Source organism: Mytilus edulis, chromosome 2 (genome assembly GCF_963676685.1).
Source record: "Mytilus edulis chromosome 2, xbMytEdul2.2, whole genome shotgun sequence".
Taxonomy (NCBI): Eukaryota; Metazoa; Mollusca; class Bivalvia; order Mytilida; family Mytilidae; genus Mytilus; species Mytilus edulis.
The window spans coordinates 28,520,733-28,548,185 of record NC_092345.1 but is presented as its reverse complement, the minus strand read 5'-3'; the positions used below and the strand labels follow the sequence as shown (position 1 = coordinate 28,548,185).

Genomic DNA, 27,453 nt, shown 5'->3' with positions numbered 1-27,453 from the left:
ATGTTTGTTTTAGAGTTATCTTTAATGTTTTTAAAACCAAAATAGTCCATTGGTATTTTGATGTTTCCTAAAGAGGAAATAATCAAGGGTTTGTATAGTAAGACTAATAAGACTATACAAATCTCTAAAACAAATCCTGGAAATAATTTATGCAAAATAGATATGGAATAAATAATTATTTTGTATTTATTTATTTTTTCTTCACATGGTCCATTTTCTCATTCCTTATTTATCAAACAAACATTTAAGCTTCTAGAAACCTTGACATAGTTCCACTACAGAAAAAAAAGACATTTTGTTAACTCTGAGCATAAACCGAGATAACATTTCTAGCTAATTTTTTAATCCGTAAAATAACATAAAATGATAGACATGGATGCTTCTTAAAAGATTGCGAACAACAGAAAAATCAACTTGTCTTAAATCACATTTATCAATTTTTGTGGTTAATTAAATTTTCTGAATGTGGCGATTTTACAAAATAAATGGATTACAAATATTTCTGATAATGAAGCGAAAAACTCATTTTACACCATAAGCTGTCAATTTTGAGCATTCATCCTATTTTCAAGATTTGTTTTGCAAACAAAATGCAAAGTGTCGGATAATGGAACCGTTACTCTATGAAATGGTTCTTATTTGCAAATTTGATTTATGTTTCACAGAAAAATAATCAAAATTGAGTTTATTTAAATTTTCCATAGCTACAGAGACCCAGGTGACAGAAAAAATATAATTCTGCGAAATTTCTCGCCAACGTCATTCAAAAGAAAATTAATTCTATGATTTATACTTGCACTCTTATTACAAATTTATAAGATACGGCGGTAGAAGCTTCCAATGTCTTGTAAGTTCATCACAAAATTCATGCCAACATAGCCCAATGCAATATTACTGACTGTATTTAGCAATAAACAACCCAAAAGTCATAAAAATGTCTAATCGATCAGAAGGGACCATAAATTTATCTAATATTGGAAATTCGTATGATTTCAACATGTAAACTTGGTTACTTAGTAGTATTCAAAGATAAAATTTTATTTACTTTACTTAATTAACCTTTTATAATGAAATAAATAAGAATAAACTATCTGTCCTGACTTTCTATTTAGGTAGTAGTATCTATTTTGAAGTATTGTCTTTTTCTTTTGTTTTCACGTCCATTGCAAATATTTATTAGATTTGCGAGTGTTAAAATAATATATGTGTGGTATAAAATTCAACTGGGTTTAATTACCCATTAGATTTCTGTAATATGATACCCTTGAACGTTGATGTTCTATTCTTCAGACTCAAGGATTGGTAATTTAAGTCACTTCATTATAATAAGTAAACAATGTGAAATTTATATAACCTTTGTATTTTTGCTTTGTTAAAAATAAAACGATTGTTTGAAGATCAAGTATCAACAGTAAATCTAAACATTTTACTTGAAAAGAGATAGCCATTTTATCCGTTTCTGATAAATAATGAATAAAAAACTAACTTTACGTAGTTTATTTTCCTTCAATTGATTACTACGACAATTTAAGACCTGTTTTAGGTTAATAATAAAATTGTTCGTTAACTTGGGAGCATATAACAATGAATTGGAATTGAAATAGTCATTTTATTTCCACGTTGTTTCATAGTGAGGGTGTGATTCGGTCATCAGATCAACTTACTGAACGAAATTTGTTATCTTTGTTCTGATTGGCCAATCGTCTCGTGCTCTGATTTCTATGCAAATGATTTATTTTGGCCGACATTGAGTATGGACGAACACAAATCATAGGTTATTTTATTGTATAAGGTCATGAAGTGAGTAAAATAAGAAAAATAAGCTGAAATAGTGGAAAATGAACTCGTATTATCCAGCGTCGTTTTTCGCACAATATTCATCAGAAAATCCACACATGTCTCATAATGTCGGTTATAATTCGAACAATTTTGGATTTTTAGCATCAAGATTTGCAGATCAGTTATCCGCGTATCATAATAATAATTTTAATTCTGAACATCATCGTCTGCCATCGAACGGATACTCATCTTATAATCATCAGAACCATGACGCTCATTCAAGGCAAAATTCATCAGGAAATAGTGGCGAACATGGAGGGAGACAGAATTTTCAACCTCCCCCTGCACATCAATCCGAGGACAATTTAGTGCCGCGATCATTCAGTAATTGCAGTACAGAAAATTGGAGCCCTCCACCTCATGGAGTACAGTCAAGTTCACCAGATTCGGTTCATAACAGCACAAGTCCCTATTCAACAAATGCAGATCCTTGTCCGTTGATGTTACAGAAAAACTTAAAAACAGACCAGAGTCAGAATTCAGGGAATGAACCGCCAACGCCCTTTTATCCATGGATGGGAATAGTTGGTAAGTTACAAGAATATAAAAACAAAATATGAATTAATATGTAAATATAATTATATTTATAACTTATCTGCCATATTTATGCTATATTTATGAAAGGGTTAAAAAGACATAAAATCATGCAGACGATTACAGCGAAATGTGTTTCTCGTTATTCATAATACTTTATTAAATATTGTTCTGAAAATATCGTTTAATGGCTACAGAAATAATGTTATTGATAGCCATTTAAAATACTCAAAATTGGGTTAAAAATCCATCTATTTTAGCGTTGAAACCACCTTCAATATTCAATTATTTAGAACGAATTAATTTGAATAAAAAATATACAATGACTTAATTAAATGTAATTTAATAGAATGTAAACCGAAATATTATTTATTACGATGAATAAATCAAAGTATGTGTCTAAGACATAAAAAACCAAAAACACATTCATTTTCATCTCTGAATGATAATAAACATTGTCTATATCGTTGTATGTTACATTTTGGTATTTAGGACATTATATGGGGTCAATTGAGTAAAACCATTTTATCTTCACTAATTTTTAAGACATTTGGTCCCCTTTAAAATGATAGGATCGCAGTAAAATGACAATAAAACGAGATTAAACTAGGAGATAAATACTACAGCTATCCGAACATTAACTAGAATGATGCAGACATTTTATTTATCTTAAATTACCTTTTAATTATACAAAATAATGTTGGATTACGGCTTGGAAATTGCATTAGATATAACTCCATTTTGGATTCGCAATAAATTTAAGAAATAACGTTTTGCTTGAAGTACTTGCAATTTATTTTATTTGTGTGTTATCAATTGAGATGTGTATATTTTATTTCCCATAAACCGCATTTTATGGAGTTTAGAAGGCCCCGTGGTGTATGCATACAGTGTGTAAATTTTATCTCGATTTTTATTTCTAATTTTTTACACATTTCCTGTGAATTTATGGTAATAGTAACATAAAACTGAATTGAATACGCATATGTATTATTTTTCAAAACATTGGAAATTCTTGTTCAAAATAAAGAAATTCTTGTGATAACTATAGAATAAACATCGAGTAATAAACAAGTGTATCAGTCGTATTTTTTAACCATATATCATAATCAAAGTATAAAAATGGAAACAGCATGACTTAATCACTATTATTTCTTTATATTTTTTTAATATGTAAACAAATGAAATCAACACATGTTTGTGTCATGTCATTTCTTTCCATTAAAACCCTATCAGATACGATTTTGTCATCGAGAATTATTTCAACCTTTTTTCCATTAAAGTTCATTTTTCAAACTAACATTCTTTTGTTTCCTTTGACATGTTTACAAACACAAATCAATTTCAAGCCATTTAACAAATAAACACATGAAATGCAGCGGAAAATTTGAAAGGTTACAACACATGCATTAATAAGGCGACATACTCTTAGCCGACAGATTGTAATATTATCGAGAAAATAGAGAAAAAATATGCGCGTTGATGTTGTTTTATCGAACGGCTAATTATTCTTGACTTTTTCACAATTAAAGTATCGAAATTAATCAATATTCCTCTCTAGAGTTGCGTTAGAGAAACCTTCAATGTCTGCACGAAACAGCTTGTAGTGAATATATATAATTATAGTGTGGGTTTCTGTATAGTTTTAAAATATTCAAGATGTGCTCTCATTGACACCAGTTTTTGTATTTTTATCATGCTTATGTGAATGTTCTTGCATTAATTAGATTTTGTAACTATCAAGAGAGAGAAAAACGAGTGTAAGGAAAATACCATTTCAACAGATTTTACTGTAGAAAATATATGTGTAATTTTATTTTGAGGACGAGGATTATTGTCTAGAAAAAAAACTAGTACAGAATGTCCATCAAAACAATATTATGAAAAGTATATTATCTAAGAAATAACGGTTGTCGCCCTTCTATATAGTTTTGCACACAATGGGACTACGCAGACGATAATGTTTTATGTCGGTTGGTGATAATCAGCTCTGAAAAAGATTATGTTTGGACAAAAGTTGTAGAAATATTTCATTATGTGGCTGTCCACAAATTTCCAACTTATTTCGTTATGCATTTCCATGCATACAAATCGTGCTTGCTCTTAATTTTGCGAGTTTGTGGTATTTTAAGTGCAACATATAAAAGTCAATACACTACCATTTAATTTGCCTATTTGTGTATTAATAAAACCAAATTGCCCCAAAATTGACAGACCATAGAAATAAAAATGCAACAAAAATTTAATTCTTTTTAAAAACAGCAGATAGAAAATGACATTTTACGACAGAATTTTTGTGCCATATTCTACAGGATTAAATGCAGTGCTAGTTCGATAAAAGCCATAAAAATGCCAACTTACAAAAATAATCAGATATAAATTTCACTTGATATTAAATTAAACAAGATTTTATTTGAATAAAACTGTTAACTGGTATAGAAGTAGTCTTAAGGGAAAATAAGGCAAATAAAAACTTGTCAAGATTTTTCTGTTTTTTGAAAGAAAACATCAGACTATTGTAAATCTTTTATAATTAGATAGAACACAGCAGTTATAAATCAACAAATATTTCGATATTATCAAATTATTGAAACATTTTCAACAATATATGTAAATTTTGTTGTTTTATAATTCGAGTTTATTGGCAAAAAATGACTTTCATACTGAAAACAATGTAAATTTGTATAATTCTTTCCAAACCATAATTAAATACAATGAACTGTTAAAACTAATAAACTGTATCTGCATCTGTAAATTTATTTGTAAATGAATGTATATATAAATTCTATAAAATACTTATTTCTATAATAGGATAAAGAATATAATATTTATTCCTTAATTTTCAAATACACAGAATACACAATTCTTTAAAATGCATTTAATGTAGAAAAGATGTAGTTCAAAATGACGAAATTTGAATTTTATTCGTTATGTAAATTTTTAATATTTGTATGGTATGTGCAAGATTTGAATATTATAAATTAACCTATTAAAAACAAATGTACAAATGTAATGAGGAAATTACACTTGTATGCGGTTTTTCTCTTATATAAGAGCAAAAAGTCAACTTTATAACATATCTCCAACGAGTTGAATAAATGTACAAATTTAACAAGGAAATTACACTGGTTCCACTTTTAAAAAAAATTCTTGTATAAGAGCAAAATGTCAACTTTATATAATCTCTCCAGCAAATAAAAAACAAGAACGCACAAGAATTTCATTTAATTGTAAGTTTCCTCTCACAATACACAACACATCCATTAATTTTCATGTTAATTTCTTCTCGGAATAAAATACTGTTTACCTCCGACAAAACACCTGCGAAATGTATTAATATTATACTATAATTATAACTATTTCATGCAAATGAAACGCAAAGTCACTCGAGTATGACATATATGTTCTTACATTTCTTTATTTTGATTTATGCCTTCAACACTGGGTTGAATAACAGCATACACTAAAGTCAGTAATTTAATGAAAATTAAACCCCCATTTTTGTCAGTAATATACATTACAAACCCTATTTGAATCGGATGAGTGGCTGGACACTGAGGTGATTGCATGACAATCTACTGGAATTGTTGACTAAAAAGTTATTTGCACTCAATACCGTGCTGGGAAGAACAACAAATACTTGTTTGGTCGATTTAAAGAACTTGTAAACATCAGCATAGATACTTGTTAAACATAGGGGCGGTTTGTAAAAAATGTGTATGAAGAGGTTGGATCAATTATACCCAAAACTTTAAGGATGCTTTAAGCCTTCGTTTAGTTGGTCTCTGGAATTAAACGAAAGTTCCAACTGGACAATAACATATTTATAGTCCCTGGTTTTATCAAAGACAGAGGGCGGGCGAGCGAGCGAGAGATGTTCAATGACAATAACAATGGCAAAAACATAGTGAAATTTGTACACGACTTGGGTTTATCGCTTTACAATATGTGTAATACATGAAAACGATATATTTTGTACATAGTCGGCTATATTCTAGTAATACATAACCAGGGACGGATATGGACATACAATACAAAAAAAAAAGTAGAGAACCAAATACCAACAACCGAATCCCAAACTTCAACCGAAAACACCGATTGAGTGTCAGTTGCCCCACTGAATATTTGGTACAATGACTGGGAGGAAACTAACAAATTATTGTCGTTATTTCGTTTAGTTAGTGATTATTTCTTACTGTTTTATTTGAGACTGCCTTCTTATAATATCCAGCTTCTTTAAACTAATTGTAAATAGGATTCGAGGGAGAATAAGTTTTATTTAATATTCTATAAACTTTGTCCAAGAAAAGCGCACATGCATTAATAAAATTGGAAATTGTTAATTTTTTCGGCATTTACTACTGATTTATTAAATAAAAATTCAATAATGTAAGTATACATTTAAAGAATAACTTGTATAATTTAAAGAATAACTCGTATAATTAAACGTTTTGCAAAAATTAGGTTTCAGTACTAATAAAACGTGTTAATGATGATAAAAATGTATAAATGAAAAAAAAATCAGGATGAAGACCTGAATATCCGGTTAGGTATAAATATCGGAAATAAAATGGAAAGAAATACCCACATAAATAACTTTATCAATAGAAACTAACACAACCGAAGTAAATAAACAGCAATAATCTATTGTACCATTCGATTGAAGTTGATACGTAATTTTATCTCGGTAAGTCGACACATTCATTCAATTTTTTGTTTGGAATTAAAAGATCGTAAACCTTTGAAGAAATTCATTGAGAATTCATTCCGATAATGTACGACAAGCCAATGGTCTTTGCTTGATCACAGTATCAAAAAGTAAACTTCTGGGCTCTTTGATATTTTCCAATTAGACTTAAATCGAAATATTTATTTCAGAGATAAAAAGTTGAAATGAATGTTTTAATTCAAAACGATAGAGACGTATCCGTTTAATGGATAGCAAAGCTTGATGAATGTTCGTATGCACCATTTACCACAATCGATACTTTAGTACCTAAAACAATGCTGATCCAAGGTACGAATCTACTTCCGTATGGGTATTTCAGCCTTTTTCTCAATTTTACATTATGGGACAGCAGGAAATGACTGTCTATAGAAAAATATGTTGTAATAAATCGCTTCTTTAAAAACGGACCTTTCACTACTACGACTTTTCAAGTAAAACATTGGCCCAGTATTGAAACTCCAATACAACTTCTCCCTTATTTACACAAACGGAAAGTCATCATAAAAGCTACGATGATTAACAGCACTACATTGCACTGTCTACATTGCTTTTGGTTTAAAGTAAGTCTGTGCTGCAACTTTTGAGCAGTCGTATATACATCTAAAACTTTCATTTGATTTAATATTTAATATATTTGTGACTGCCAGTGAAACATTTAAAAAATAAATGTTAAAAAGACTCAAGTACATTTAGTTTCGCACCCTAAGTTAGGACGAACAAACAGCCTTGCTTTAAGTAGTCGTTGAATAAAGAGTGTAGCAAAACAAAACCGTTGCTACTCTCAAATAAATAAATCATTTTATTTGTATAATTTACGGATAAACACAGCTTAACATCAACCATTTTTAAAAGTCAACGTCTAAATTAAATGGATACATACAAAGAAAAAAACGATAAAGACGTAAGAACTTTTCAAGTTGGACTATATCTTCGTTACCATTGTTATAGATAATATAATGTTTTCTGTGATATAGGTTAATAAATAATTATATTTGAAAGACCTATCAAAGTTAGTCTGTTTCAGACGTGTTTCATGTCTTTAAAAAACCTCATTTGTTACAGAGGCGGATTTAGGGGTGGGGGGGGGGGGGCAGGGGGCCCGGGCCACCCTTTTTGGGAAAAAAATTGGTTGCTTATATAGGGAATCACTGAAGCGTGACTGGAGCGGGCCCCCTCTTAGGTCAGTCAGTGGGCCCCCACTTATGAAAATTTCTGGATCCGCCACTGTGTTATACGAAATTTTAATTTTAATTTATGAAACTGGTAACACAAACTGAGGCAACTTGCAAATACAAATAGCTTGAAATCCCAAATAAGTATAGTAGTCGCTAAATATGTAGTAAAACTTCAAGTATAAACTCTTCTAAAGAGAGTCATTTAAAGAAATACAAAAGTTTTACAATGATATTTATCAAAGTTTACAAATAGATCAATTCAGTTACTAAGTATATCCTACTTAATCATGTTAATATAACGTACAACTAACGGATTTCTTGTGTTTGGTACAAAGCCTAACAGAGGACACTATCATATAATATTATAGGCAACTTGCATATACAAATAGCTTAAAATATCAAATAAGTATTGAAGCCACTAAATTTGCAGTAAAACTTCAAATTATTGTCTAGAAACAATGTAAAATCTCGAAAATAAATTATTGTCTAGAAACAATGTAAAATCTCGAAATACTTCAAATTATTGTCTAGAAACAATGTAAAATCTCGAAATGTATTGCAAATTTCGAAACCCGACCTTCCCCTTAAGTGACTCGAAAGTCGACCACATAAACATAAACCCCGAAACCAACAACAGTCTACTAGGGCGACTAATTGGTATAAATCAAGGAAACACTGTCCGCCATCTTAAATCATGTCTGCCGACAACCTCCAACATTCTGTGCAAACATGGCGACCAACCACATGGTACACAGAAGAAGCTCATGGTTATGACAATGTGTCAGATTTGATTGATGACTTTAACATTGATGTTCCATTTTGTCCTATTTTGTAATATCTTGTTTATCGACTGCGAGAATGGGTCCTGTAGGTTGTAAATTCATTGTATCAACAAATAATAACATTTATAGGTGCTGATGTATCCAACTCATAACTTCTGAATAATACTATAATTAGTATTAAAAGACTTTTAAATCCAGAAACGAAAATAGAAACACGACAGTGTTTTCAAGTGTATACGTTCATTGTAATATGTATTCCCTGTAATGTTTGGGCCATGAATTAAATCACGATGGTAATGGATGTTTCCCGGTTCACGAAAGACAATTCCAAATCTTCTGTTAATGTCAATTTCATTTTTCTAAAAACCTAACTCACTTTATCTCTATTATCAAAATGTTTTATTCAAGGTTAGACATCAAAGTTACATGTTTTATGTAAATTTCTCAATCATAAGTCATAATAAAATAGGTGAAAATATTATACAACTCTAAACTGAATCTAATTGTTTCACCTTTTTTTTTTCGCGTAACACATGTGTAATAGTGTATTTTGTTGAAGACTATATATTTATATATTTATATACTGACTTATATAAGTAATAACTCTTGCTCTTTATAAAAAGACGTATGATAGCAAGCGAAATGTTATACATCACACAAAATTGTACTGGGCTAAATATGATTTAAAGCATCCTCACACCATCAGCACTAGCTACAGTGTATGTGCACCAAACATACACTTGTAATTAGCGTCAGTTAACACATGGTTGTGCACACTTTTGAAGGTAGTAACGTGACATACAGTTGCTTACATCTACGTCTATTGGACTCTGGTTAATAGTTGTCTTATTGGCAACCTTCTTTTATACATGTAACATACACGCAGTGTGTGTGTGTGTGTGTGTGTGTGTGTATACTTACCTTTTGTCGTCTGGGACCTCAGATTTAAAGACAATTGCGACAAAACAGTCGCCCTGAACATTCGTGTTATTGACACTGTACTGTACGCAAAGGATTTGAAATACGGGTTCAAACACATGACCTGCATTGTTTGCAGCATATAAAGTATACACTAAGAAATTGATTTTAAGAAAAATTTCTTAATTTCAGACAAAATTGTAAGTTACCAATGTTCTTCGAGTCTGTTGTACTGGATGTTACGAGATAAAATACAGTTCACGTATTGAACAATGGTGATGACTATTTTGTGATCGCATTATTTTTAAAAGAATTGTTTAATGACCAAACCCTTATGATACCATGCAACAGTATAATTTAGTTTGTTTTAGATTCAGGGTTAGGTAAAAATATCTGATTTGATGAAAACATATTTACACAAACAACGTGTAATTTATTGACAATATGCGCAATACCAATCATGTTGCCAAGGAATTGTCAGTACTTTCTTACAAAACAATGCCACATAAACCCACGTACATAATATGAATTAAATGTTATGCTTGTATTTATTTTATAAACGCCATCGCACTCGGTAGTCTTTGATTCATTTTCTATGTAAAGACAAATAGACCCAATGCTGAAATCAGATTTCCGCAATTTATAAAAACTACCCGTTAATTTCTGAAATTGTTATATGAACATGATAATTCTAGCATTTTGCAACAAGTAATTATCCCATTGACGTTATCGATTTATGAATGGAAGTTGTCATATATGAATTACGACTTCATTTACTCAAAGCTTCTACAACACAGTGGTAATTATCTAAGTTTTGTGGAGTAATATCTTGTCCGTTTGATTTGTAAGGCAATATGGCACTTGGATATTTTATCTGGTGCTTAGGCATACCATTGCGTGCGTCGGCTACTTACCATGCGGTCTTACGGGGGTATTAGTATAAAGGGTTTTAAAAACACCAGACAAGACAAATTGCTCCATCAGGAGTCGAGATAATACTGGATAGCATATTTTACCACTACGGCATATTGGACTAGACATTCAACACGTTTTTGAATTGAATCTGTTGCATATACAGACGACAGAGCAATAAAAAAGCATCCATTTTAAAATTTTATGATTTTTTGAAAGAAAAAATAGTTATAAAAAAAGAAATCAAGAGAACAGCGAAATAACTCAACAGGGAAATAACAGTTAAGTTAAGTAAAAAATAAACTTCATTGTTTTGAACATGTAAAAACACGAAGGACGAAAATGAAGCAATTGAGGAGTTAAAATTTAAATATCGATATACGAAGTCTGTAAAATAATAGTATGGAATGATAATTTATATTGAATGATGAACCTAAGTTTATGTCGTCTAGTCAAACAATAAAATTATGGATTTATCTGTTGACTGTTGACCGAAAATCGACGTCAAGTGGAAAAATCTTCTTGCACACGTAAGAATAAGAAAAGCACCAAAATCTCAATTGCCATTAGTTGACTTAATTCCAAAGAGGTGACTTTAGTTTAGACTGGCATTAAACAACCAGATATTATTTGACTGGGTAAGAAATTTGGAAAAAGTTGCATTTGTATTTCTTCAAAACGGTACGTCTTTTCCTTGTTTTAAGAAGTACATTGATTTTACAGCATTGTATGCAGTTTGTTTTCAAGTAAAACTTCGGTTCTTTAATGTTCTGTCAATAGAATCAATCGTTTTCACACTGTTCATACAGACATTACATATAAATACAATGATTTAAATTTGAGACTGTACATTTAGCGTTTTCTCTCAAGAGACGGCTCTTGCATATATACTTGTTCCTTATGAAACTTGCAAAATATGGAACACGATATTTAAAAAGATTAAATGAAATGTCTTCCTAATTACTTAACATCCGTATATAGTCTATATATGTCTTTGTTCAGTTCTTTAATGTTTTATAATAACAATTTACCAGTGTAAAAATAACAGGATATGCCAAAGACACGGCATCACTACGGCAAGATAAATACCTTTAAAAGACCCCATCTGATTTTTAACAATAAAATTGAGAAAGGAAATGGTGAATATGTCAAAGCGACAACCACCCGACCATAGAGCAAACAACAGCCGAAGGCAACCAATGGGTCTTCAATGTAGCGAGAATTCCCGCACCCGTAGGTGTCCTTCAGCTGGCCCCTAAAATATGCATAATAGTACAGTGATAATGGACGTCATACTAAACTCCGAATTATACACAAGAAACTAAAATTTAAAATCATACAAGACTAACAAAGGCCAGAGGCTCCTGACTTGGGACAGGCGCAAAATTGCGGCGGGGTTAAACATGTTTATGAGATCTCAACCCTCCCCCTATACCTCTAGCCAATGTAGAAAAGTAAAAGAATAACAATACGCACATTAAAATTCAGTTCAAGAGAAGTCCGAGTCTGATATCAATAGATGTAACAAAAGAAAATAAATAAAATGACAATAATACATAAATAACAACAGACTACTAGCAGTTAACTGACATGCCAGCTCCAGACCTCAATTAAACTGATTGAAAGATTATGTCTTCATCATATGAATATCAGGTACAATCCCTCCCGTTAGGGGTTTAGTATCATACTATCATAAAATATATGAGAAGAACATAACCCGTGTCATGCCAACAACTGTTTTTTTAGAAATAAATGTGTTTAGTTCCGATGCAAAGACCCTATCAGTGAATCAATGTTAAAGCCAAAATATGCAATCTTTAATGACCTGACAACAGTATCGTAACTATATCCCCTTTTAATAAGTCTATTTAAAGGTTTTGTTAGTTTCTGAGGAGAATACTGACATTTTTGTGCTTTATAAAGAATATTTCCATAAAATTTTGGATGTGAAATACCTGAACGTATAAGATGTCTGCATGTTGAGTTATATTTACGAATTATTTCCTTATACCGGTGATAAAATTTAGTAAATGTTTTGACCAGTTTGTGATATCGAAAACCCTGGTGTAATAATTTTTCAGTAATACATAAATTTCTCTCGCTAAAATCTAATACATTGTTACATACACGAGCGAATCGTACAAGTTGAGATATATAAACACCATAAGATGGTGACAAGGGAACGTCACCATCTAAAAATGGATAATTAACAATAGGAAATGAAAAATCATCTCTTTTATCATAAATTTTTGTATTAAGCTTCCCGTTTATGATATAGATATCAAGATCGAGGAAAGGGCAGTGGTCATTGTTATCATTAGCTTTATGATAATGTTGACTTGTGTCCATACAAAAAGGAATGTGATTTTCGAGTTATGTATAAACATGCGCCGGGTTGAAGTTGTTTAAAAAAATTACCCCAAGAGCTCATTGGATATTCTTTACTCGGATGCTAATGACGTTTACCCTTTCATTGATAGATTGGGAAATACTTATACATGTAATAAGATTATGCTGTCGAATATTTGCAAACCGTTCACTTTCCATCTTGGAGAATGTAAATGCATGTTTAGATGTGTTCCACAAATCCTGTATTCATGTGTTCCCCAGTTTTGTTATGGGCCTTCTTGGTATAATCTCTCCTCGTGTGGTCTGTTCCTAAGGTTAATAGTTCCACTTTTGCGACCTGAATCGTGGGTTGTTTTTTGTCAGACATTTAGCAGATGATTGATGATTTGTCTGTTTAGATAAATAGAAGTGATATATGCCTTTAAGGAACTAGTTTTAAAAGGTGTAATATTCTTTGGAATTAATGCATATAACGAAGTAGACTTTCTTTGATTATATTTTTTATAGTCCCGACCAAAGAAAACTCCTGCATAGATGTATGGTAATTTTCATTCCTTTCAACCCTTCGACATTTAAAGCTTATCAAATAGAGTATATGTAGATGAATTAAGTTCCTAATATCCTAAGCAATTGGAGGAATAAATATATGGAAAATTAAAACAACAATCAATTCAAATAATATAACAACATTTTTTTTCTTAAACATGAGGTAATTTAAAATCTATTTATGCTCCACATTAGAAATTCCGACAACTATAAAGCCCTGTAAATTTAAAAATTAGAATAAAATTACCTACCTATTAAAATGTGTTAATGTCAACTAAGAACATCTTTACCCAGGCGTTGGAATCGTTTAAGTTATGCAATGTTGATTTGTGAAAGTGATAGTTGTCAAAATTGTGAGAATTGGCCATAAACCAGGACAATATGAAATGGAGCAACTCATCTGAAATATTCAAATAATTTTGAAATCATCAGATGAGTTTGCGGAGATTGAAAGTAATCGGCAAAAACAAAACTAAACGAATACTGGTATTGGAAGATTGTTAGTCCTTTTTTATACAATTATTTATTTAGAAATGCAAAAGCAAAATGGACCCACAAAGGAAGAAAATCTCTCTGAGGAAAATCTGTGCTTTAAAAATTAAGCTTTTCCATTCTATAGTCAAAACTAAGTTAAAGAGACAAGAGGATTTGGTCGAAACATTAAGTCTATGTTTAGGATGACCTCCTGTGCTTTTCATTTGTCGCTTTGCCAAATCTGTTTGGTTGGCCTTTTCTCTTGTTGTTGCATATAACATTGCTATATACAGTAATACATGACTGAGGGTCTGTAAGGGTTTACGGAATAGAAAACAATGGACAAAACCTGCAGAAGAATAATAGTCCAAACAATAAAGAATAGAGAAACATTGACTCCAATATATATATAATTGAGAAAAAGGGAGAAAAAAAGGCATATACAGAATAAAGTGGTGTTCACATATACAGATTAGACAGTGAATATTTCACCAAAATATACAAAAACGAGAAAAAAGGGGTCAAGTACAGAACAGTCTCCGGGACAAGTTTGCAATTCCGCTGAGTGCAAAAGTTGTCACCTTAATTTTTGGAGTTAAGTCAAAACAAAGTTGATAACTTGGTTGGTATTGGTTCCCTGATATTTGTCCTAAATTTTTTTGGATCTAGCACCACTGTTGAAAAAGTTATGCCCCTTTTTTCAACAATTTCCTCAGAGGAAAAGTACTTTTCCTCAAGGGAAATCAAATTTCCCTGAAGGAAAAAGATTTTTCCTCAAGGGAAATTGTTTTTTCCTCAAGGGAAAAAGATTTCCCTTAGGGAATTTGCTGCATAATTATTTCCTTTGAGGAAATTCTATTTCCTTTGAGGAAATTCTATTTCCTTTGAGGAAATTCTATTTCCTTTGAGGAAATTCTATTTCCTTAGAGGAAATTCTTTTTCCTTTGAGGAAATTTGCAGCTTCAAATTTTCCTTGGAGGAAATACTTTTTCCTGTGAGGAAATTTGTAGCTTCAAATTTTCCTTGGAGGAAATACTTTTTCCTGTGAGGAAATTTTTGACAAACACTTTTCCTTGGAGGAAAATTCAAGACAACAAATTTCCTCTAAGGAAATCATTGATCTTCAAATTTCCTCTAGGGAAATTTCTGAACATCAAATTTCCCTTAAGGAAATGTTTTCCTCTATGGAAATTTCATAACAGTACAAACAGTATTAATATATTTTCTCCTAGACTGAATTATTGATACAAAAGATAATTAAAACTTTAATACTGTAATACAAATTTTCATGGTGAGTATTAAACATACAAAAACAAAAGGCTGACTGTTTAGCATGTTTAAGACAATACAATAATAAGCAAAATGCTATGAATATCATACCATTTGTGATGTTATTAATATTGTGCTCATATTTGCATATTAAATAAAATAAACACTTTTCACATGTTTCATGTCAAATTAACTTGTCTTCTGTTTCAGCTGCTGTGTATTCGACCCCCTACATAACAGTTCAGTGCATAAATAATTCAATCCACAAGACATCTTCCTTCAATTGGTTGAATAAATTTTGGCAACGTATGTTCTTCAAACATCTTCTTTGTATATTTGATATGATGGAGCCATGTACATGAATTGATAAAGCAGGTGTTTATTTCGACAACAAACATGACAAAGATACTATTTTTTTTCTTAATTTCTCCATAATCCATCAGTTAATATGAATGTAGGTTGTTACATTTTACACAATTGTGTTCTTTGATAGTACTCCATTTTGTTTATAGCAATTTTGTAGGATTTTTTCTATTTCTTTTTCCAGAAAAACACACAGTTGAGTTCATTTCACATTAATAATCCAATTAGCACATTATGTAGAAAAGTATTAACAATTAAGTTTCCTCTTCAGTATAGACCTGCAGGACCTGTTGATGATCATAAAAACCAAGATATCTGACCTATAAATACACAAAATAAAAAAAAATGTTATAAATGGAGAAAAAAAACAGCAATATAAATAAGCTTATTTTATCATGTTTTAATGAACATTTTGAGAAACTTTCATTTGATATTCTTACTTGTCATGCTTATGAGTTCTCTTATTTCAGTGCTTTGTGTCCAAGATTTAATATTCGTTGTTTAGTGCCTTGCAGTGATATTTAAAGTTGAGCCACTTGCAATAGTTGTTATAGAATGTTCATATGTTGTGTTAATATTTGAACCACTGTCCTATATTATGGTCAGGTTGAGTGCTCACAGACATGAGGCCTAAATTAATATATTGTTTGTTTCCCTAATCCCTATTCTGACAAGCCAGGTGTGGGTAGGTAGGTAGGTAAATAATTTTATTTTTCCCAAAAGCCTGAATATTATCGGATGATCCGGCAAGCCCGAAAATCAGAAATGAATAAAATAATATTTGGCTTAGTTTTGACAATAAAATTTTATGAGTAGGGCCATTTTTGCAGGGTCGGTCAGGATTGAAGAAACAAACAATATTTTATATTAGGCATGATTTTTTTTTAATTAATTGTTATTGACTTTGAACATGTTGAACTAAATTGGATTGTTTAAATCTTTATATGTTGAGATCTTTAATGGATGACCTATAAAGGAAGTGTTTTCTCATTATTGAAGGCAGGCCCATGATTGGCCTTTAATTTCTTGCATCCGCTTCATTGAACTCTGGTGGATAAGTCACTCATTTACCATACCACATTTTCTTATTTTTATATGAGTCATCATTCAAAGGCAATTTCTTTTATTACTGTAATTCAGAAATTATCGAAACTTTTTAGTAATGCGAATAATGTGACTGGGTGAGTATCGCAAAAATAAGAAATCATATTTTGATAACAGAAACATATATATATATTATATATATCATGTAACTATATAGATCTTTATGCAGATTTTTTTTGTAATCACAATAAGTTGTCCCTTCCCTGAAAAATCTGAATTTACAGTATATAGAAGTGGTCTTACCATTTAGGCCTTGTTGTATTCTGTTTATCTTGTTTTGCGCTCATTTCTATTGTAACTGTTTATATTTTTCATCATTTTTCTATATTTCTTGTCCTATAAAACATAAAAAGGGTAAAAACTATTATAAAACATCAGTTTGTGTTTTTCTTTATATTCAGTTATATTTAAAAAGAATGGAATATTTGTGCTATTTCATTTCACAAACTTTTTGCCAGTCATGACTTTCAAAGACTTTCACCCTGGTCAATAGTTTAAAAAACAAACATTCCCATACTTTTTCTTTGTGTTCGTACTAATTTTTCATTTGACAACAAAGACATGATTCAACTATTCTTCTAAAATTTGTTTCGCTTGACTACGTTAAACTCTGAAATATTGTTAACAGTATAATCTGTATGTGTCTCACTTGTCAAAATTTCAAATTAATATATAAATCAGATAAAAATGCTATGCATGGCTCAGCTTGATACAAACGTACAGGTTGAACCCAGAACAGTTGGGGCAAGTATGGACACAACATTCAAGCTCAATACAACTCTGAATTTTAAATTTGGATTGTGATTCAATAGTTGATGCAGCATAGGTTTCTGACACAGAATGAATGCGGTCCAAGTACTTAAAAATTTTAAATTGACAATTAACCTCTAAAATGGTCCAATATTCAAAATCTCAATACATGGTTAGATGCAGCATATCAACATGATCAAAGAACCCCAATAATTCATTTTTTGGTGAAATCAAATAAAGTTAAATTTTGGACCTTTTAGAACTCAATGTGGACCAATTTGATAATGGGTCAAAATATCAAAAATCTTAATGAATGGTTAGATTCAGCATATCAAAGAGCCTCATATAATCAATTTTTGTTGAAATCAAACAAAGTAAAATTTTGGACCCCGATTTGGATCAACTTGAATTTGGGCCCATAATAAAAAAATCTAAGTAAATATTCAGATTCAGCATATTAATCTGAACACCAAGGATTTAAATATTGTTAAAATCAAAATAAGTTTTAATTTGGACCCTTTGGACCTTAAGGTAGACCAATTTAAACAGGACCAAAAAACTAGGAATCTAAATACACAGTTAGATTTGGCATATCAAAGAACTCCAATAATTCAATTTTCTATAAAATCAAACAAAGTTTAATATTGGCCCCTATTGGCCCCTAATTCATGTAATTCCTAAACTCTGAACAAAACTCTGGTCACAAACCTTGTGTTTGAATTTCATAGATTTCTATTACTTGTACTAAAGTTATTAAGCGAAAACTAAATGTCCTGGGACAACGACGACTACATGATAAAATTGAGAATGGAAAAAGGGAATGTGTCAAAGAGACAACAACCTGACCATAGATTTGAGGGTTGGAATCCTTTTCTTTTACCGAGCAATGCATTTGAATGGGAGATATAGTTGGAACCCCTCTTTGCTCTTGGTTGGGACCCCCCTTTTAAAATGGCTGGATCCACCCTTGAGAAGCATTATAGAAAAATCTATAAGCTTTAACTCAAAATAAGGATAATTTTATTTTTAAAGGGCAGGCACAGATCCAGAGGGGGGTTCAAGGGATTGGAACCCCCCTTTTTTTGGATAATCAATGCATTTGAATAGGGACATGTAATTGGACCCCCCCCCCCCCTTCCCCTTTTTTCCTGGGTTAGAATCCCACCCCAACCCCTTTTTAAAATGACTGGATCCGCCCCTTAAGGGTCTATAATTAAGTTTGACAACATCAGACGACATACTACTTTATCAAAAAAAAAAAATGCCACATTTCATCCAATTTAATTTCATCCCTTACTTGCTACATGTATTCATCCATAATATTTAAAGAAATAAATTTGGGAGGAGTATGATTTTAATTCATTTGTAATTTGCAAGTTATTAACTATCCAAACTAGAGACCTAATAGAGTAGATATACTTGACTAATTTAAATCAAACTTGGGGTGACTGGGAACAAAGATTTAAGGGAATAGATGACAGTTTACCTACAATGACCTAGTTTCATAGCAATAGCATACATTAATAAAGACTACATGGTCATTCTTATGTTTAAACGTGGTTTAAACTTTGGGTGTTCATTTTTTAATGTTTAACATGTTTAAAGCTAACAATTTCAACTACATACATGTATCAAGATTTGATCCTACATTATTTAAATATTGAAAAAAATAGCTTTTTAAATTTGGATCTATATATAATTGTGAATGTCACATGGATGTATTTTAATGTAAAGCATCTGAAAAATCATTAGCCGTCTCATATTTATTTCAGTTCTTCAAAAGGCAAATTTATATGAGCTTATGCTGAAAATAGAGATTTCTTATTAAGGAGAAATCCCTGCCCCCCTTTTTGTGTGAAAATTTTTGTTGATTATATAGGGAATCACAGAAACATGACTGAGGCAAGCATCCCCCATCTGAACCCCCCCCCCCCCCCCCCCCCCCCTCCCATGAATATGTTTTTTAGCTTGTGTAGGTGTAAGTCAGTAAGGAGGCAACCATTTGATTTGTAGGCCGGGTGAAAAATGTGATTAATCTTGCTTTGTAAACTTGTGCTATAAATAAAAATTACCAATCCATTAAAATATCCGTGAGCCCAATCTCATCCAGTGAAATAGATTATAGTCTGTTTTCGAAGTTATATGGAAGTAAGTTAGCAGTCCAGATAATTATGACGCATTGCAAGGCATTTTTTCTAAGGAGAAGTTTAGAATGGGGGAATGGAACCAATAAATTGATCGGATCCGAAATGTTCTTCCCAGTAAAGGAGCACCTATTATTTTGTAGGTAATTATTATTAGTGTCGGTGGTCTCACAAGTAAATCAGAGTGAATATTGCATGCACATTAAAATTAGCAGAGAAGAGACAATTATCAACTTGTGTATTATTCATTTTCTCGCAGTTATTTACGGTAAATCAGCTATATAGACATAGGAAGATGTGGTGTATGTATATATATATATATCCGAAAACAGGTGTTCGGTTCTAGTACTATAGTGGCTATGTTCCGGACCATATGAGTATTTGGACCATACGCGTATGGTCATGACCATATGGGTATATACTCATATGGTCCGACCATACGCGTATGGTCGGACCATACGCGTATGGTCGGGGTAATTAACACGTTTACTGTTAAGACTTTACTTTTAATAAGGTATGATCCTTCTAGTTGTCACGTCATTGAGAAGACGCTATCAAAGGTCGATTAATTAATTAATTAAACAATTATCTTAATAAAAATAAACAGTTTCATATAGTAAATTTTACTCACTGGTCAATACTATAGTAAACACATTTTTTACCAGTCCTATGGTCATTACCGATTTATTGTTACAAGTGAATGGCAATATGTCGTCTTGGGAAGATAACTTTCAAATATTTCTGAATGAACTTTTACAAAAGAAGTCAACTGTTTTACTAACTGATGAAAAGGTTGAAAGGATAAAGAGTCTTATAATTGACACATTACATAGATCACTTTTCCAAATTTAACTTTTTCTGGCCACAAGAACGTAAACCCGCCATTGAAGTTGCACATAATCTAAAGGTACACGTATTTTCTGTCATTGGCCTTCCGTTCATTTTACAACATGACAATGGTCGTGAATTCTGCAATGATATTATAAGAGAAACAATAAAGATTTGGCCCGGAGGAAATGTCAAGATTATAACTGGTAGGCCTAGACATCCTCGTACTCAAGGTCTTGTAGAGCAAGTGCATAATTCATGTAACCTTTGAATTATAAAATTAATCTATTTTCATGTTACCAAGGTTGTGTTTTTTTATGGTAAAGTTTATTGTATAATTTCAACGTTTCTTGTACATATTTGTAAAATACCTATATGGTCCAAATACTCATATGGTCCGGCCCGTTTATAACCAAACGAGTATATACTCATATGGTCCGACCATACGCGTATGGTCGGACCATACGCGTATGGTCGGACCATATGAGTATACCCATATGGTCATGACCATACGCGTATGGTCCAAATACTCATATGGTCCGGAACAGCTATAGTATATGACTTTTAAATAACAATTATCAATTATATCTGTATTCTGTGGCGGGTCGAAGGGGATGGAATCCGGGGTTGGCCTCCCCTAGCATTTTGTGAGCAATCATTGCATTAATGATAATCTCGGGAATCCTCTCAAGTTCCTATATACAAGGTGATAGGACGTTCCGTTGGAATAGGTTACCTGTGCATCAGGAAAAGTTTTAAGGCATAGCGTGAAAAGGTAACCTATTCCAACGGAACCGAACGTCCTATCACCTTGTATATAGGAACCTTAAAAATATGTGAATAGGTCGGGAAAAACTCTCTTTTGACACTTAGGTATTGCACTGTTGCATTACACACCAATCAAAACGCAAACAATATGGGAAAAGATAACATTTTAACCTACACAATATATGAATAAGGTATACACTTTTGAAATCTAAATTATATGAAAAGGGTGGGGTAACCGTAGAAAACCAGCTGCAACGACACCCCTTATTTAATGGAGACATGTAGTTGGAACCCCCTTTATCATGGCTGGATCCGCCCATGATTTTACATGTAAATCAAGCCCCGGGTATTTGTTGGCATAACGGTAACCACGAAAGGGGGGGGGGGGGGGGGGGGGGGGCTAATTAAAAGCACGAGGAATTATAAATATACAATTCAACAAGGGTAGAGTGCATCGAGGAATGGGAATTAAAATTGTCTCTTCACGATGATCGAAAAAAGTATCTTGCACGTTATTTTCATCATCTTGTCTGAAACACTCTGAATAATGAGCTTCAGGGCGAAAACAAGGCATGTGAAATACTAATAACATACACTTCTTTTTTTATACGTTGTATGGACAAACCCATAAATCCCTCAACAAAAATTGCTTGATTCATGTCATATCAAATAAATTACAGCGCAGAAGGTAACTTTAATTTAATATCAAAACTAAATTTTTGTTATATTTTTCAATAAATTTATAAATCTTAATTAGGCATGCGTTGTGTGAGTTCCATTTCATGAGACCTACACAGATTTCTATAAAACAAATCAAAAATTATAAATACAGTTTTTCAATTCTTTCCGGCATAGATAAAAAAAATATGTATATAATCTATATACGATTTGGTTGAATTATTTCACTTCATTTTAATGATAAATCCTTTAGTTCTTAAATTTTTAATTAAAATGAATTTATCATTTTGATATCTAACGATAAACTTTTTAAATTGAAGTGACATGGTCAGTAACCTAATTAGTTGCATGGCTGATTACCATCTTACAGGTGACCCAGTAATTTTCCATATGACAGTAGCGTGTACCCTCGGGGTTATATCGGGGTGTGTATAACTTATTTTCTGGGGAACATCCTGTCCACGTTTAGTACTTAGCATATATTGCAACAGATGACATTAAACAAATTTTCTTTGTAGCATCGGAGGCAATTTCATGTTCGACCACACAAAATATTTCACAAAAAAGATATGATAAAATCAAAAGAAAAAGATAAAGAAATATTAACAAATAAAGGTGGAATTGAGTAAACGGGGATTCGTGTTTTTATGAGCTTATTTTCAGTGGACAACAACAAATGGAAGTTTTTAACGACCTTGTGTGACCTATAGTTGTTAATGTTTGTGTCATTTTGGTCTTTTGTGGATAGTTGTCTCATTGGCAATCATACCACATCTTTTTGACTGGCTATATACATGATATAATATATATAGCACTTAGACGGTCGGTCCAGTGGACATATTTCATACTAGATAACTTATACAGTAATTCTTTTTATATATATGAAAATTATTGTCCGATCTGATACACGTACCTATAATGTACAGAATTTTGAACAGCTTCAAATATATGGGGTCCGTAGAAACACCGCAAAGGACCTCCTTAGTGCACTAAGAACAAAAATGTGCACTAAGGACCTACTCCTTTCATAATTTTAAATTATATTTTTTCTAATGTTTTCTCGACATGTGCCTCAAAAAGTTGATTGTCACCTTTAGTATAATCGATAGCAATTCATGTTCGCTCAACCTTGGCCCGTGAATAATCTACTAGTATACTGATTAAACATGTATATGGTATTTCAAATTGTTCTCTATTTTTTTTTCATTTGTTTGTTTTTGCCGTATTTATTCTGTCTGCTATATTTTTTACTTCTAAATTAATAGCGTATTTTCAACTCTTTTCAGTTTGGGATTTTTCATCCTTTTAATTTTAAAAAGACAAATAATTGTGAACACTTCACGGAAAAGTGAGGATTGATATTTGGTTGCTTAACGTCCAGTTGCCAATACTTCATTCATTTTTCTAATGTTAAGAACTATGCCATTTATCAATTTTTCGATTTGAGCGTAACTGATGAGTCTTGTGTAGACGAAACGCGCGTCTGGCGTACTAAATTATAATCCTGGTACTTTTGATAACTATCACAGCAATGTTTTTAAACATGTTTAGGAAAGGAACATATTTCTGATTCGATGTTTATATACAAATGCATTACAAGTATAAATATGTATAGGTTGATGTTTAGTCCCTTCGATGTTTTAGACTGTAAATAAATTATGACCAATTTATTTCTGACATCTTCTTCATTTTTAACTTTTGTGGATAGGTGTTTCATTGACAGCCGTACCACATCTCCTTTCGCTTATTTTTGTTGTATATATTTTTTAATTCACTTTCCTTGTCTTTTAAAATAAAAAGTAAGTAAGTAAATTGTTTATTATAGTGACATGTGTAAATCAGCATAAATTTGTACAAAATATAATTACATATATAATACACCCGGCCCAATGGACCAATAAGTCACCTTTTACTGTTAGTTCAATATAAATGTTCTAATATCACGTGTCAATTGCCAATTTAAATTTAAATACAGATAATTATAGATTAAGAATTAACGATTGTAAAAGTTCATATATTATTCAACTAATGTTTGTGAAAAAGTTTAAGAATGTTAACTAGAGTAAACTGTTTGTTTTCTACGGAAAAGTGACGCTGCTAAGTATTTAGCTATTTTCCTTGGATGGTTCACCATTAGAAATGTTAATTTTCCCTGCTCATCTAGTTGCGTAAAGTCAGGCACCATTAATATCTCGCTAAAAACAGTTTGTCTGATATCATTATAAAATGTGCAGTTTATAAGAAAATGTAGCTCACTTTCAACATTTTGAGAATTACAAAATCGGCATAGTCTGTTTTCTACTGGTTCCCCAATATATCTACCAGTCTCAATTCTGATCGGTAATAATCCGCATCTAAACTGGGCTAGCACAGATCGCTCGTGTTTCGTAAGATTTAGTTTTACATAGTGCTCTAGTTCGAAGTATGTTTTAAAGTTTAAGTAAGATCGTAGCTTTGGTTTATTTATCAAGGACTCTCTCCATATATCACTGTAATAAGTTCGTACAATTTGTTCAAAAGATTTTAAATCCACCATTGTTCTACTTTCGTAATAATGTAACATATTAAGTTTAGTGAAAATATCTTTAGTGTCACTACACCAATTATTTGTGCAACGATCATAATCCATATTGAACACCACTTTCGTTAATCGGTCGTCTTCAAACGATAAAAGCCTATTCCAGTATCGAATAATGTTCACCCAATGCCGAAACTGACTTGGTATCCATCCAGTATCCCCATACAGTGCTAGAATTGGTGCAAATCTGTGAACGCCTAAGTAATATCGAATTGCTCTGTTCTGTACGTTGTCTATTGATTGGAACTTCCTATATATTTATTCCATTATTTTTATTTGATGCCGAAAATAAGAATAAGAAGTTAAATGCTATAAATAAGCGAAGTAAAACAACCGTTAATAATTATGTATATGAGCATTATATCTATTTATAAAATATTTTAAATACAAGCAGACATACCATTTGTGACACCAATTTCATTTATTTCCAAATCTTAAAATCATACATTTCCGTTCTTTAGCGTTTCTTAATAATGGCAGAACGGGCTTAAGAGTCATATGATTAAGTTAACTAAATAATTTAGTTTTCCCACATCATTAGCGGATTTAGGGGGTTAAAGCGAGCCCCCCCCCCCCACCCCCCACCCCCGGTTGAAAATCTTAAAATATTTTTTGTATTAACCATTTCTTGTTTTAATGTTATCTTTACTATAATTTGAATATCTAGCACTGAATAGGGTGACACGTTGTCGCTACACTTCTTTAAATATACACAAGTCATAATAACATTGGCCAGAGGGTAACTTGATAATTAGAGGACCAAAGGATTTAATTAAGACAATCCAAGGCTGCTATCTCTATATTTTATTATATGTATCTTTATTAGCCTCCCTTAGAGTGATACAACAATTGCAAAACGGGTAGATACGATCTGTAATCAAATAATTAACCTTATAAAATTAATACTTAAAATTTTATTTAGAGTAACCATATGCCGGATGAACAAAAAGTGTGCCATTTATTGAAAAACATATGGTTTGGTATAACATGAAAACTTCTCTAGTGTTTTAAACATTTCTCACATAACCCCTCCCCCAAACCCCCACTTCAAGCTCTGGATCCGCGCCTGCCCATAGTGCTTATTACATTATAAAATAAAATGGTATTCATCTTCAATTGTTGAAATAAAGATGAATTGTTAAAAAAAAAAAGCATTGACACCAGTTTAAAGTTATCGTTTATAGAAGACAGTTATGATTTATTCTATAATTCTCTTTTTAAAACGTAATATAATTTTACCTCTTGGAGTTTTTCTATATGTTACTTCTGTAATCGGATTTTGAAGAACCCCATGGACACCACATACTCTCAAATGTCTTTCAAGGAATAATGATAGTATGTAAACTCTTGTGTTGTTAGTAAGGAAATGAAATATCAAAAGCATTTGTTTCTCAATTTTTATCTCAAAATAGGGTTCTTTAAATAAAAAAAAAGCTTGTATAGCAATTTCCTTAAAAACTAAATATATATAACAAAGGCAAAGTTTTAAAACACAAAATTTATTTTTTATTTTTCTTTCATAAACTTGAATTTATACCACGCTAAACCGTTAGGTTAACAACCATTGATTAATCAATAAGTAACGATCAAAAGACAATTGTTTATTGGGTTAGGTTGATTGAACATGATGATTCGGGAATCTGCAATAAACCGTTGGTCACGTGGCGAGTGGCAGGCGTTGATTAAAAAGTCATTTAACTTCAAAATTACAAAATCTATTGATACCTAACTTTATAGATTTGAGGTATTTAATATCCTCTTATATTCATGTTCGCTGTGATCTTAAAACATCGTTTTAGTGTCCTTAATGCAAAAACTTTCTTCTTAGTGCACTAAGAAGTCTTTTGCGGTATTTCTACACACCAAAATATATGGCCTTATTATTGGTAATATACCATATTAGTGGCACTAATGGCTTAACGTGTTACCAAATTAAAAAGAAGAAATAGGCTCAAAACCGCATTTTTTTTCAATCCCAAAATAGAGAAGAGGTCCGGTATACAGACTTATTAAAAAGTCCAGATGAGAAGTTTAAATGATCTTAAATCTATATGGTCTTTATTTTAAAAGTTATAAAATCTAAATGTAAAGTGATCTAAAATGTTCAATATAAATGAGTATTTTCGCTGTGAAATGAATCTCAGGTCGTCTTAAACAGGTCGAGAACTCTGGATTTCTTTACGTCAGAATATATTTGCATAGTAATTTCACAAACACAAGGCCATACGGCCTTGACAAACTGACCAATCGACCCAATGAGCTACAGTGCATTGTGGGCTACTACGAGTTTACTACAAACTGAAAACACGCGGAATTAGTGGAAGAACTGTCAACTAATATAGTGTCTGGGATTCTCAAAATATATGTTTTTGTTCTGCGAATGTAATTATTGTAAAATATATAACATAATCTTCAATTTGCATGCTCAGATTAAAAAAGGATTGTTTACGGGCTTCACTATTCGACTTTCTTTTTCGAGGTTTTTTTCCATTGTACCTGTGCAATAATTTTACGACATGAAACAGTGAAAATTCAGATGAAATGACCACTGTCCACTATGAAATTTTTTGAGCTCTTTTAAACCTGTATAATGTCATTCCAAAATCATTTCTGCCTAGAAAAACACGAAAACTTTCATCGAAACACTTCTTTCTGTACTGGATGTGTACTTTTTTTTATCAGGACCTAAACTAAAAGTAAGAACATCATAATA

The 27,453-nt window shown here is 31.6% G+C and overlaps 1 protein-coding gene and 1 long non-coding RNA gene across 3 annotated transcripts in view; one reads left to right on the top strand and one right to left on the bottom strand.

Annotated features, from left to right (window-relative positions):
• Positions 1-1,699: 1,699 nt before the first annotated feature.
• Positions 1,700-27,453, top strand: part of LOC139511886 (homeobox protein Hox-A7-like) — a 37,885-nt gene continuing 12,131 nt past the window's right edge. The window contains exon 1 of the mRNA XM_071299031.1: positions 1,700-2,367. Coding sequence (XP_071155132.1) covers positions 1,839-2,367 — 529 coding nt within the window. The 5' untranslated portion in view covers positions 1,700-1,838. The remainder of the gene's footprint in view (positions 2,368-27,453) is intronic.
• On the bottom strand, positions 15,511-19,931 carry LOC139511887 (uncharacterized). Of its 2 annotated transcripts, XR_011662107.1 has the most exons (3): positions 19,817-19,931; positions 17,238-17,330; positions 15,511-16,210 (listed from the first exon to the last, which is right to left on the bottom strand). It is a non-coding gene; the product is annotated as an uncharacterized lncRNA (long non-coding RNA). The 2 variants fall into 2 exon arrangements; XR_011662106.1 differs by lacking the exon at positions 19,817-19,931 and having other exon boundaries at positions 17,238-18,236.